Source organism: Solanum dulcamara, chromosome 4 (assembly GCF_947179165.1).
Source record: "Solanum dulcamara chromosome 4, daSolDulc1.2, whole genome shotgun sequence".
Lineage (NCBI taxonomy): Eukaryota > Viridiplantae > Streptophyta > Magnoliopsida > Solanales > Solanaceae > Solanum > Solanum dulcamara.
The window spans coordinates 28,104,953-28,118,311 of NC_077240.1; the positions used below are offsets into that span (position 1 = coordinate 28,104,953).

Here is a 13,359-nt window from a genome sequence, read left to right on the forward strand (position 1 = left end):
ATACGTGAGTTTGCACCTATTGCTAGCTAGGAGTGTACATGGACCGGGTTGGTTTGGATTTTTTACAAACCAAACCAAACCAAACCATTTGTGTCGGATTATTAAATTTATAAACCAAACCAAACCAATAAAAGTCGGGTTTTTCGATATCAATTTTTCTCGGTTTTTTGGGGGTTTTCGGATTTTTTTGGGGTTTTGGGTTTTTTCGGATTTCTCGGGTTTTTCATAGTATCTAATAAAAAGCACAAAGCAGTGCTTCTTAAAAAGAGTTCTAGTACAAAATATCAACATATAAGATGGACGCAGAACATTGTTTGAAGTTTTAACTTTATAATATAACTTTATAAGATGGACTTTTTTTGTATATTATTTAGATGGGCTTCTCAAGTCCAAATCTAAATGTAAGAAAGAAAACAAAAATTATGAAAAGTTTTTAAAAAATATTTATAAATTACATTTTAATAAATATTTTTATGTATAACATAATTTAAAAGTAGTATATCTATAATCGGGTCGGTTTGGGTTCGGTTTGACTTTTTTTAGTTAAAACCAAACCAACCCTATAATGGTCGGATTTTTTTTTCAAACACCAAACCAAGTCAAACCAAACCACTAGTCGGGTTTTTTTTCCGGTTTGGTTCGGTTTGTCTGTTTGGTGCAGTTTATCAGTTTGCCCTGTACAGCCCTATTGCTAGCTATAAATAGAGAGGCTTTCTCTCAGTTTTCTGCATCAAATTTTTCCCCTCCTACATATATTTTTTTCAAACAAAGTTGAGTCTTTGTATAATTTCGTTACTACCTTTTCAGTTTACTGAAATTATTAAAGTTTGAGGTACCATTAATTCTTTAACAGTTTGTCCATTTTATCTTGGAAGAAAATAATTCATAACTTCAGGTGCAATGAAGGAATTAAATTCCTTAAGAATACATAGTTAATTTTGTGGACTCGAATACTGTCTTTCTTTTCGTCTTAAAAGTATTTCTATTTTACTATATTGAATAACATTAATCACATTCAGATTATCATTAGTAGTTCAAACCTAAAAGTTATATTCCATACCCAATGTACATGACTTCCCTCCCATCAAGAAACAGCCTAAAAACACAAAGTAGAGTTACACCTTCAAACTGTACACAAGGTTACTTGGGTGAACACTTAGTTTAACTACCAATAACAATCTACCTACAAAATTTCTTATGGTAACTAATAGGAAATACTATGATGAAGCCTCCATGATCAATTCTGCAGCTGATCCCATTGTACCAACCCCACCAATGCTAAGCAGAGCAAGAGCAAGGTCCTGCTCATGCCATTGTCTCAAGCCTTTACTGAGCCTCTTTAACAACTCTGCATCCACTTCAAACACCCAAGTTGGTGTACAACCTACCATCAAGCTCACAAATCCCGACACATAGGCGTGCCAAGTAGCCGGATCACAACCAAGTGATATTGTGCCATCCAGGACACTGGCTATGAATTCAACGTGACGCCCAATGATTTTTGGACGTCGCTTTGATGCCATAGACAACGAGTCCACACCACTCGCAAAAGCCCCACACAGTACTGCAAAGTATGCCAGTGCGTACCCTTTGAGCATTGGAACTAGATCACCCTTGTCACCTTCTTGATTAGAGCTGTGAACAGATAAAAACCAAGAGGGAAGAGTCTCTTTTATTAATGACTGTACCAGCCCTGATCCACCAGATAACCATAATAAAGAAGCGCCAAGCAAGGCAGCTAGTTTCACCCTTGTCATTATTGCAGCAAGCGACACATTTCCAAATTTCTTTCCATTTTTGGGTATCTTCAGTTTGTTCAATTGTTGTCTTGGAAGCTCACTGCGTGCTATATCACTTATAGATTGCATCAGAAGTGAAACAATCTCTTCTCTCAAGAACATGATATCTCTGACGGATCTGTAAACTCGTAGATACAGAATACCTGGGGCAACTGGAGAAATACCACCATAGAAATGTGATCCAAATCCATGACCAAGAAGTGCACCAATACCACCATTGCTTGATATGGAGGAAGAGTTCAAACCAAGGGTGGCATTGAAGCAACTTTTGAGAAGCTGAATGACTGCATGGTTGTTATTAAGAAAGACAGTTCGAGATGCAGAGAAAACGAGGAAGTCACTCCACCTCTTTGCCTTTTGGGTCCACAAAGAAGCCACAATTGGCATGCATGGCCAAGGGCAGCCAGCTGCAAGCGACTCCAGAGCGGGGCCGGCCAGATTGAGAAAACGCTGGGAGGCTTTATCAAGTTTATATGTTATAGTAAGGCTGACAAATGCAGCCAATGGCAGTGGAAGAATTGCTGGAGAGCTTCCGCCTGGGAAAAAAAATTGGAATTCAATGATCAAGTACAAAAATTTGAAGAAAGATTCTGAGCCTAGACAATAGAGATGATTTCAGTTCTTACAGAATCAAATATAATTACACGTAAGTTTCGCAAGAAGGAAATGACACATAGAGCTTTGTTATCTTTAAAATGTTTTTCATGAAATCTTTTGCCACTCTTGCTTTCGATATTCCCTTACTTCCAAATAGAATGTTAAAAGTTTGGAGTAGCAGATTTAATTTTCAGCGCAAATTCAGACATCAGTGTCTTAATCTTTTCTGAAATAAAATATACATATTAAAAACTTTTTTAAGAATACAAGGAAATAAAAACTTTTATAGTTACAACGACTATAAAAAGGTTACAAAGGTGTAGTCAAAGAAAATATTACTACTCCCCAAAATAGTACTTGTTTCATTCGTCTTGGAATGGAGGAAGCATTTAGCTTCAGACTTGAGTCTATTTGTGGTTCAGGAGAAGATGAAGCAACATATGTGGCTTTATTCAATAGAGATAGTAACATTCTTAATCACTGTCAGTAATGGGGAAATACCTGCAGCAAGGCTTGGGACATCTACACCAGTGGCTGCTAAAATTTTCTTGATTTGTTCCTCCACATTGGAGAGATTTGCAGCAGGACTTGGCCAATCAGTGCCATTCATAAAAACTGGTTTCCAAACTCCACGAGTGACCTCAGCAGAGAAGTAACTTACAATGGTTGCTAGCGATGCAGGAAGAAAATCAGCCAAATCTTTAAGACCTGAAATGTGAATGTGAAAATATTTGATAATGTAGAACCATGATTTTAGAGTCTGTATGAGAATTAAAGACATTGTCAAAGAGCCTGAAATTCCTAACCCTCCTCCCCCTTGAAGTTATGCTTTAACACATACTAAATGATATACATATTTACAGGGAAGCAACTATAATCAAATTCCTAGAGATGTCTGTTGAAACGTGAAGTTCTAATTGCTAATTAGTTCAGTCTGAGATGTGCAAGTGGATGATCTGGGAGTTGCAGATTCTTAGGTTAAAAGGAAGATGTACTTTAAAAGAGTCATCTATTACATGTATTGACTAACCTGTGCACAGTTCACGAGGAGAAAGTCTTCCATGGGCACATGCAGTTAGCGCAGCATCAACCACAAAAGGAACGGCTTCGAGGATGTCCCAAGCAGGTAATTTAGGCCTCAGAGAAGTATCCTCACTTCCAGTTCCAGAAGAGCTACTACTTCCAGATGTTATAGAGATCAAACTCTGACTTCCCCTGCTAATCTTTTTGAACATCATATTGAGTAAAACATCAACAGTTTGACAGACAAGATTCCCATTCACATGACCAGACAAAGTTGAAGCTATACATGCCAAATGTTGCCTATACCAAACTCTCAATTTAGGAAATGAGTCTACAAATATTGGATTAGGAGATGAAGAACTTGCAACAGTTGCTAGTCTCCTTCTATTGGGGTCCTTCAACATGTTTCCAGAAGACACAAGATGGGAATTCCTCACTAGTAGGAGGTATTCGGGAGTTAGTTGGCATCCCACAGGAGGAACATCCCCGACTCTATATTCAATAGGTGGATGGTTGAACCTCCATAATTTTAGAAGTAGAGCAAAGGCATTTGAAAACACAGCATGCACTGAGATGTCCTCTCCTGTTGTCAGTGTCCATGAGATATTGGGAGCACATGAACCAAACACCTCACATATTGTCATTGATGAAGCAGCAAGTTGTGGGACCTGAAAAAAATAGAAATCAATAGTTAGAAGTTTATATCTGCATGCAAAACTCCGAAATTATACTCATCCCTCACTTCTCATCAAATAAAAAATGGATAGAAAATGAGTTCCCCCATTTAGCCGGGAAGTATTTACGGACATCTAAGACGTGTTAAGGATAGAGTAGGATGCTGCTAAAACGCCTTACCATTCACATTTACTTGAATACAACTTGACTGTAAGAAAATAATAAACATTGTGACATTTCCTCCCACAATCCAAAGAAACATCTAATAAATCTTTAAGTTCTTTCATTTCTTTTGTTTAGTAAGACTTCAGATTTACTAATTTGTTCTTTGGCTTCAAGAATCTGTTGAGAAGAGAAATCTCAAATGTTCTCTTCTGAAAACTTTGAAGTTCTCCAATTACTCATTAAAAATTTCTCAAACTTACCAATTTTTACAGCACTTTGTGGAACATAAAGAAAGTGTTAGGATTACTACGTTTCACAGGTTAAAAAAGAGAACAAAGTAAAGGGTGTAGCTGACACGTGAGTTTAGGTCTACCATTGTGTCATGCTATACAATGTCAGCATGATAATCTTTGAAAGTTCGTGCATGAAAACCTCGTTCAGAAGACTGTTCTAGTCAAGACTTTGAGAGAGCAAGGGTACCATTGCTCTAATGCTCAATTTTATCTTAGAATTTTAGAAAGGAAAAAGTAACCAATCAAGCAAGTGATCTATCACAGAGAATGAACTCAACTTGTTCACATAATGAGCTGAGAACTTGGACTATATTTCTCAGCTGAAAATGATAAAATCCAAAAGAAGCCCATAATTGAGATGAAGGCCCTTTGTTTAAGAAAACTTGGTTCTTTTGCTTCTCTTGCAGCTCTTATATGACCAATAAAATACTAAACAGTAAGTTAGGTCTGGATGTGAAACCTATCAATTAGTTAGTAGTGCAACTAACATCATCATCATCATCAACAACAACAACATACCCAGTGTAGTCCCACAAAGTAGGGTCTGGGGAGAGTAGAGTATACGTAGACCTTACCCCTACCTTAGAGGTAGAGAGGCTATTTATGATAGACCCTTGGCTCAAGAAAAATAGTCCAGAAAGAGTAGTGTAACCATGCAAATGAATTTATCATCATTCATAGAAACTGTTTTCATCTTATATCAAGCTTAACAAACATACCATGCCGTGAAGGGAGAAAATCTGAACACAGTCCACTGGTGCTATGCCAACAAGTAAGACATTTAACATTGGAGCATAGCCTATTAAATGGCTATCTTTACCAGAATAGTCTGTAGGAACTGGAGGAGACAACAATCTGGTTATGAAATTCACGGTATGTTCCTGCATGATCATAACCAAAAGGAAGTATCACATTATTTTTCCACAAGAACAATTTCATGATACATTGCTTAGATGCTTCCAGAACAAGAGCAACACTATCCAGAAGATGAAGATGAACTGTCTTGTATTATTTCATTTTTGGTATAAACAAGAGTATATGGAGGATCTAGAATCAGTTGTGAATGTCTTAGAATCCCTATAATTTGTCATAGGATTGAAGATCTTCCTATATATTCTCTTACATTTGTAATTAGGAGCCTATAACTTGTTGTGGCAGGTTTGATTTTTTGGAAATGGAAATACAAATTGTTACTGTCTCAAAAATTTAATGATACTTTTAGTAATGGATATCAGGATCGTAATGCTCAATTAGACTTGAGACCTGAACCATTTAGCACATGCATCCACAATTCAAACTAAAGATTTTCCTCTCTTATAGAGTTGAATCACAGATTTGCTGAAACAAATTATTTGCTTATATTACCTGTATATTCCAACCACGAATTAGTGAGGCTCCACAAAGAATGGTAGCAGCAGCTATCTTCTCATCATCTGCTCCTTTGACCGCCATCTCGAAAATCTTCTCAAGCTCTGCTAAACTTCCATTAAATCCATGAGCTTAAATTAAGTTGCTTTACCCTTGGCTAAATCAATTAAAAAGAGCATCTGATATACCTGGCTTCAGGAAAGAAAAAAGCAACTGAAGACCAGGCTACCATCATGGAAAACTACAATAGATTTTGACTACTATCTGTCTTTCTGCAGTTAGGAGTCATTGTGTAGGATAAGAGGACAACTATGTATAACTCTACCATCAGCCCTTTCCACAAATATACACATTGTTGTTTCAGCATTACAAGCTCCAATTGTTACAGAGTTTCAACGCTCAGATAAGTTGCAGCATAAACTTGGTTTTTCTTGAACTAATCATTGAAACTTAGACATTTTCAGGGAACAAATTGTCAACGTAAAGCTAACCTAAGCATACCTTGAAGCAGGAGCAGAAACCAAAGCATTAATCATTGCTGGAGTCAACGGGGCTCCCTTCATGAATGATGCCCAACCAGGCACTTGAGTTGGCATACTGTGTGGTAACTGGTTCATGCGTCCATTCACAAACCCGGGCCAGAAATAAGCAGAAGTGTCCAGCAAATTTCGGGCAATGCATGCCTCAACTATCAAGTGATGCAGGTTACCAGCTGCAAGGCCAAAGTTCAACTTTGATTTCAGTGATCGGACAGCAACAGCATAACAAAATAAACAAATTCTGCAAGAAACGTTGAACCACCACAACGTCCACTTCACTGGTGTCATTTTTACATATTAGTGACTTCTAGCCACATACAATATTAACATCTTTCTGCAGTATATCACCACATTACAATGAAGCTTTCAAGAAAGTGAGCATTGTTAGGCATCTTGTCAAGAATGGAAACAATGTCAGATGGTAAACTTTTCAGCAAAATGATCTATCAAATAAGGTTTAAACAATTGCCAAATATCGTAGAAAATGCTTATTCTTGTACATCTAACACAACCTTTATCTTGGATCAATAGATCGTAAAGTGTTGTATAATCTTCTACCAAACCATCAATGACTTCACAACATCAGTAGAAAATAGTGTACATGTATATGCATATGATTTTGATATAGATGCCCCAGAGAGGGGGAGTGAGAGGTTGGTTGTAGTGGATATAAGGAGAGGTAGAGGTAGGTCAAAGAAGTCTTGGGGAGAGGTGATTAGACAGGATGTGGCACACCTGCAGCTTACCAAGGACATGACCCTATATAGGAAGATATGGAGGTTGAGGATTAGGGTAGAAGCTTAGTATATATAGATAGTCGACCGTTGTCTAGTTCCCTTATCAATATTGTTATTATTACTTTCCAATTATCTTATTCTTCGATTTTAGTTTTACCTGTTGTTTCCTTGTCCTCCATTATCGTATTACTTGTTGTTGCTACCTATGTTGCTTGGACTCTCCAAATATAATGTCGCACTTGCGTCGGATCATTCAAGAATGCATTGCTTTTGGAGCATCCGGCAAACACTTGTTTGCAGTTCTCTTCTTAATTGTTTTTAGCATGGCTTCTTCACTACTGTATTTTCTTTACATACTTGATTTTTGATATGCTTACTCGAGTCGAGGGCCTATCGGGAACAACCTCTCTACCTTCATAGCGTAGGGGTAAGGTTGTGCACACACCACCCTCCATAGACCTACTTGTGGGATTATACTGGGTATGTTGTTGTATATATGCACATGATTATAGGCTCAATTAGTGGAATGAAACAGGTACGAAAAAGCGAATCTGTAATAAATTCCATGACATGTAAAGCATACTCATATACGCCCCACGTCAGGCAAGCTAGAATTGTGATCATCACAAGTCTACCACCATTTCTAGGTCACAGCTATACATACACAGACAATATATATTTTATATTATCATGTATAGGTCAAAGATTTCCAACAACATTTATTCTCTATAATGGTGTATATCATATCTATCTTCTTGAATTTTTGACATTCCTCTTGCCTCTAAATCATATTAATGCAATTACTTTGAGTTATATCTAAATTTTAAAGCTTATTTTTCCTCATACTATTGACATATACTATTCACTAGATCCTAAAACATGCATAGAATTTAGACAAACCAAACCATTTCCCAAGCCTATAGTTAGAAACCCAGTAAACCCATCAATTCTGCCTCTCTGAATTTCTGTTACAGTAAACAGAGTAAAACAAGGGGTAGAACACGGGTTTCTTAGACTTTCAAGCTCCATTTAATTATGTAAAAGAGAGTGCTTACAACAGTTGGTTGGCATATCCTTCATGTTGATGCACTCAAAGTATGAAGTTGTATTGATGCCTGATCTAAACATCATTGCTTTAGCAGCAGCCTGGTTGGCTGCAGTAGTGACTGCCTGAGGTGGAGTTAGCAAGCTTTGATAATCACCCAGACTCTGTAAACAAGAGACTACATCTCCACACCGTGTGCCTTCAACCTGCTTTTCCATATGCCTGCCTATGCTGGATTCAATTTCATCACATGCTTCACTTTCCTCTTCCTCAATAAGATTGGCAATGACAAGTGTTATGATAGAGAACAACATGCACAAGCGAGTATCTAGGCGAGGTACAGGGCCCTCAATTGGATCCCTCTCCTAAGACAATTGGAAACAACACTAATCAAAAACAAATAAAAAGATTTTATACAACGAATGAAATAAATCTTATCATCTTAATCTTTTGAATGGAAAAAATATTGTGCTCATGGAATGTAGTCATATTTCCCTCACTGCAAACTTGCTTACTGCAACTGTTTAGGCAGCACTTAACTTATCCACACACAAAAAAAATGATAAATAATAATATCGTTTAGGTAACACTTGAAAACATCTTCTTCCATTCTGGGGGAATTCAACACTGAGAGAAAACGAATAAGATATATCTTATGTCAATCAGGTTCACACTTGCCTTCTTCAAAAGTTGGTGACGAGTTTATAGTATAATAAACAAACAAATAAATAGACTATAAATGAATTAGAATTTAAGAAAACTAAGAAAGATCTGTCATTGATAAATGCCCATAGAGAAATGTTCTGCAAATCACATTAGCTTCTCCGGAACTCCATAATCCATGTAAGGGGCTCTATTGGTGCTATGATGTGGCATCAGATTCTCAAAATTTTGTAAAGATATGCCACTTGGGCCTAACTCAACCACCAAAGCTAGTGCTTTCATGTAAGCCAGCCCTTCATTTGACAGAGATAATGAAAACAGCAAACCTATGTACTTTCTTCCTAAAATGATTGAAACCCTGCTATCAGCCTCATTCTCTTTATCGCCTAAATTTAGTCTACAGCTCTCTCGTCTTTCTCTACCAAATAGTTTATTCAGCTATGTTGCAACATCATCATACAAAATATTCAACCTTATTTTTCCAAGATAAAGATGAAAATATTTAAAGAATCTATGAAAAGTTCTAGATGAATATGTCACATGAATCATACATGTCAAACAAAGGCAATAATGTACAACTACTTTGAAGCCCAAAAAATTTAAGGTTTGGAAATTAAGCTGGAGAAATGTAAAGATGAGTACATTAAGCACAAACTAAATGCAAAAGAATTTTGCTAACCCTCTGAACAAGTCGTAGAGCTGCCATCCAAAGTCCCAAAAATGTCTGATACCAAGTTGTAGCATTGATTGCCTGTAGGGACTTGACTAAGTCTGCAGAAGTAAAGCAAGACCTTCTATTAGGCACATCAATAATTAGTACAGTTATCTATAACTCTATATTGACATGTGACAGAAAAAGTAATTGCACCAGTTATAATTTCAATGGCGCTTGTAGCATTAACTTGTGAACCATCCATTGCATCTTCCAGGAAGAGATCTAGAGGAAGCCAAAGGGAAGAACGGCTACTCCCAAAGCAAAGACCAGCACACGTAGCTAGAGATCGGGAAGTGCTTCTGACATAATGTTCTTGTAAGGAATTTGCTTTGATTAAATTGTGAGCATCTGATGCCAGCTGAAGAAGTGCCTTGGGTGATATAATGCTTGAGCTTTGCCATGCTGATGAATTTCCAGCTAGTAGTTGTATACGCTGAACAAAAGCTCCCCAATGCACAGGCCTGACAGGTTTTGGAACAATATTAGTTGGATATTTCAGTAAGAGTGAAATTTCAGAAAGTCATTCCAAGGAAGTAGGAATAGATATTGTAAGTCTCAAAATGAAGCTTGAGTAGTCAAGGTACACAAGATTTGAAACTATCATTAAGGAGACATAAAGGTTCAACATGTGGCAGTTACATTAAGGTACTATTGGTTTCATTATTTTTCATGTAAGTGCATTCAAGGCCATGTGAGATAATGCTAACTCACAAAACTTGTACCTTGACGTGCAAAGCTAAAACTAAACTGTTAAGTCTTTTCAACATAGACAAACATCAAATAACACTGAAACAATACGTAGAGTTCGTAAATAGATTGTGAAGAGAAAGTTCTGACATGTTTTGGCGAGCCAAGTAAAGAATCCTGGCAGTTACTTTGTTTTGTAAAAATTGCCCTATCAACTCAATTGCCAGAAGAGTATTTAAATTCTTCAACCGTTCTTTTTGTTCATTTCTCTCCATATCAGCTATGCAACCATCTATCTCCATATCTTCAGGCTTAGTTGGCCATCTAGATTTCTTTTCTGGAGTAAGTTGGAGCAACCCTTCATCGTCCAATGATGCATCAAGTAATTGCCAAACAATTGAGAAGATAATCTCAACAACAAGGACACCAGGCTCATCAGCATGCATGCCAAATACCTCAGTCAAATGGAGGACGCTATCCAAGAAACTCACAATCCTGCATGTAGAACATTATTTTGGAATCAGGTCAACCTAATGAATCAATTGTGGAATGCATTGCATTTACTTAAGCATGGAACTAATGATGGGAGAACACAATACAAAAGGGTTATGGAAGATTCTACCATAGAAGGTAAATTCAGAGTCACCTCAAGACCTAAATCCCTGGCAACATTCGCCAATATACCATCTAGTTTGTGAAATATAAGCAAATACAATTGGTTTAATCTACATTTTGAAAAAACAACAATCATTCTTTTCCCCTACTCTTGTAATATTTTTTAATCTCTACAATAAAAATTGTCTAGTTTTAATGATCTATGAGAAGTCTCTGATATCATCTGCCATGCCTTAAACTGAGTAACTTGCCTAGGCTTTCCATAAGCATTCTGAATCTTACCAAGCGAAAAGATCCCAAAGTAGTGGGTTAGAACATGGAGCACAGGAGGCGTAGATTTTCGATGGGAAATACTAGCATTAAAAAGAATGTGACACCAACAGAACCACTCACTTCTTATAACTTTGCATGTTTACATGGATTTTAAGAGTGAAAATATGTCTTCTCAGGAGTTCCATGTAGAGCCTAAATGCCGCTGGCCTCAAATGCCGATTTTGGATTACCCTGTAAAAATTTAAGGCAAGTGAATGTAAAAAATTAAGCTACAAACACAGAAACAAAAAGAAAAAACAATAAAATGGATTATGATGAAGATGCTATCAAAAGTGCTTTGACAAGAACTCCACAATGCCAACAAACATCATAAAAACATATTTACGGCCAAAATTTGTTTATAAGTTACATGTAAAGACATACCAAAAGATGAAAGATTAAAACAAGAAATTTGGAACTTAAGTACCTGGACAAGTAAAAGATAATTACTGCAAAATGTCCATTAAAATCCCCTTAAGTATTCATTCCAACTCGTGATTCACAGCAGAGACGCAGTTTGCAAGCTTGAGCATAGTTTTAAACAACAACGAAAAGGAAACAAAAGGAAGCTGTGAACCAATTGCAAGCTACTCATTGTTATTACTTAATACACACTGGAAAAGCTCCAAACATGGTTAAGTAACTTTCAGAATACTTTGCGCTGGTCAATATAGAGAGACACATAAAGATCCACACCTAAATGGTCAACAAGATTATGCCAGAGACCTGGGAAAATTATTTTTCCTTCAAGAGAAAGAGAGAACAAATAGAAATTTTGATACAAACTGACAAATAGTGCATTACAACAATGAAGGCACACGTTTAAGCATCTATATCCACAGCAACCAAAGATAGCATTTTCCCCATTTTATCATACATTAAATGCACCTATGAATAACAAGAAGCAACACACAACACAAGGAGACAGACACAAGTTTACATTAACAACAGCAAGGACGGAGCCAGGTAGGGTCAAGGGGCTCATCCCAACCCCCTTTGGCAGAAAATTACAGTTTTTTAGCTATATATATATATATATATATATATATATATATATATATATATATATATATTAAATGTTGAACCCCTTTGGATTCTTTGTATGTTTACTTTTCATATTCTGAACCCCCAAACGAAAATCATGGTTCCGACAGCAGGACTCATCATCTAACAAAGCTCCTGAAAAACCTTTATTGACCTTGGTACATTTGTTACAACAATGCATTACTTCAAATAAACAACCCAAGAAAGCTAAAAGATTCAATCTCTCAAAGAACAAGATAGAAATGCACCAAGAATCAACAAATTGGGAACTAAAAGACAATGAAAACAACAAACCTGCTAGAAAGCAGAGGGAAAACAATGATGGGTGAGACAATCTTGAGAACCAAGGCCTTCTCCAAGAACTTCCATACTATAGGCAAATTGTTTTCCCAACAAATGTGAGATACCAAGAAATTGGCTAATTCAAGAGAGGGTAAAGACACCCCTGATGAACTAAGACATGAAGAAACTTGTATTGCCCACACCAATGGATCACCACCCTTTTCTTGGGCTACCTTAGTTAACTCCAAAACACTGTCCCAGAGGCTGCACTCCACAGATACCTCCATTATGTCATCACTCTTTGCTCTTCAATAACTTAAAGGTTTCCAAGAGTGAGTTGAGATTTTCTTGAGACTCTACTTGTAAGATAAGAGGCAGGTTTTGGCATGACTATAGATAGCTAGACAACAGGGGTTCTTGTTCTTCTTTTGTATTTTTTCTTCCTTTTTTTGGCTCCGTTTTTGGTTAATAGACAAGTGGACAGAGTTAAAATATGTAGGTGAGATGTGGTTGGTCAGAAAATGTGAATGTCAAACTCCATGAAGTAATTAAAAAAAAATGGGTATGAGAGGCATGGACTGCTGTTAGAATTTTAGTTCAACCTCTTTTTTAATTGTATGTTAAGTGAATATATATATATATATATTACGATACTTCCATATGTTTATTGATTCCGAATATTCGGTCACAATGCTAGTTTAAGTCCATTAGTTTCTTTCCTCTTATGTCTATATAAGAGATAGTTATGCATAGAAGAAAGGCAAAACTTTGAGAGAAAAAACATACATATAACTTTCAAC

At 36.7% G+C, this 13,359-nt stretch overlaps 1 protein-coding gene across 1 annotated transcript; it reads right to left on the reverse strand.

Moving 5' to 3' along the window:
* Positions 1-995: 995 nt before the first annotated feature.
* LOC129887178 (mediator of RNA polymerase II transcription subunit 33A) lies at positions 996-13,154 on the reverse strand. Its single transcript, XM_055962162.1, has 12 exons — positions 12,572-13,154; positions 11,315-11,425; positions 10,457-10,801; positions 9,773-10,080; positions 9,584-9,675; positions 8,252-8,606; positions 6,422-6,632; positions 5,918-6,032; positions 5,272-5,433; positions 3,427-4,087; positions 2,898-3,104; positions 996-2,335 (listed from the first exon to the last, which is right to left on the reverse strand). Exons 1-12 carry the CDS (start codon positions 12,844-12,846, stop codon positions 1,218-1,220), a joined length of 3,960 nt encoding a protein of 1,319 aa, XP_055818137.1. The 5' UTR covers positions 12,847-13,154; the 3' UTR covers positions 996-1,217.
* Positions 13,155-13,359: the final 205 nt, after the last annotated feature.

What these genes read in the sequence shown, in the direction of transcription:
- LOC129887178 (XM_055962162.1), bottom strand. Translation starts at nt 12,846, where the DNA reads ATGGAGGTATCTGTGGAGTGCAGCCTCTGGGACAGTGTTTTGGAGTTA. An exon ending in TTCCCTCTGCTTTCTAGCAG is followed by an intron (nt 11,426 to 12,571) that starts GTTTGTTGTTTT and finishes AAATTTTTACAG; the next exon opens with GGTAATCCAAAATCGGCATT. An exon ending in GGATATGCCAACCAACTGTT is followed by an intron (nt 6,633 to 8,251) that starts GTAAGCACTCTC and finishes TTGGCCTTGCAG; the next exon opens with CTGGTAACCTGCATCACTTG.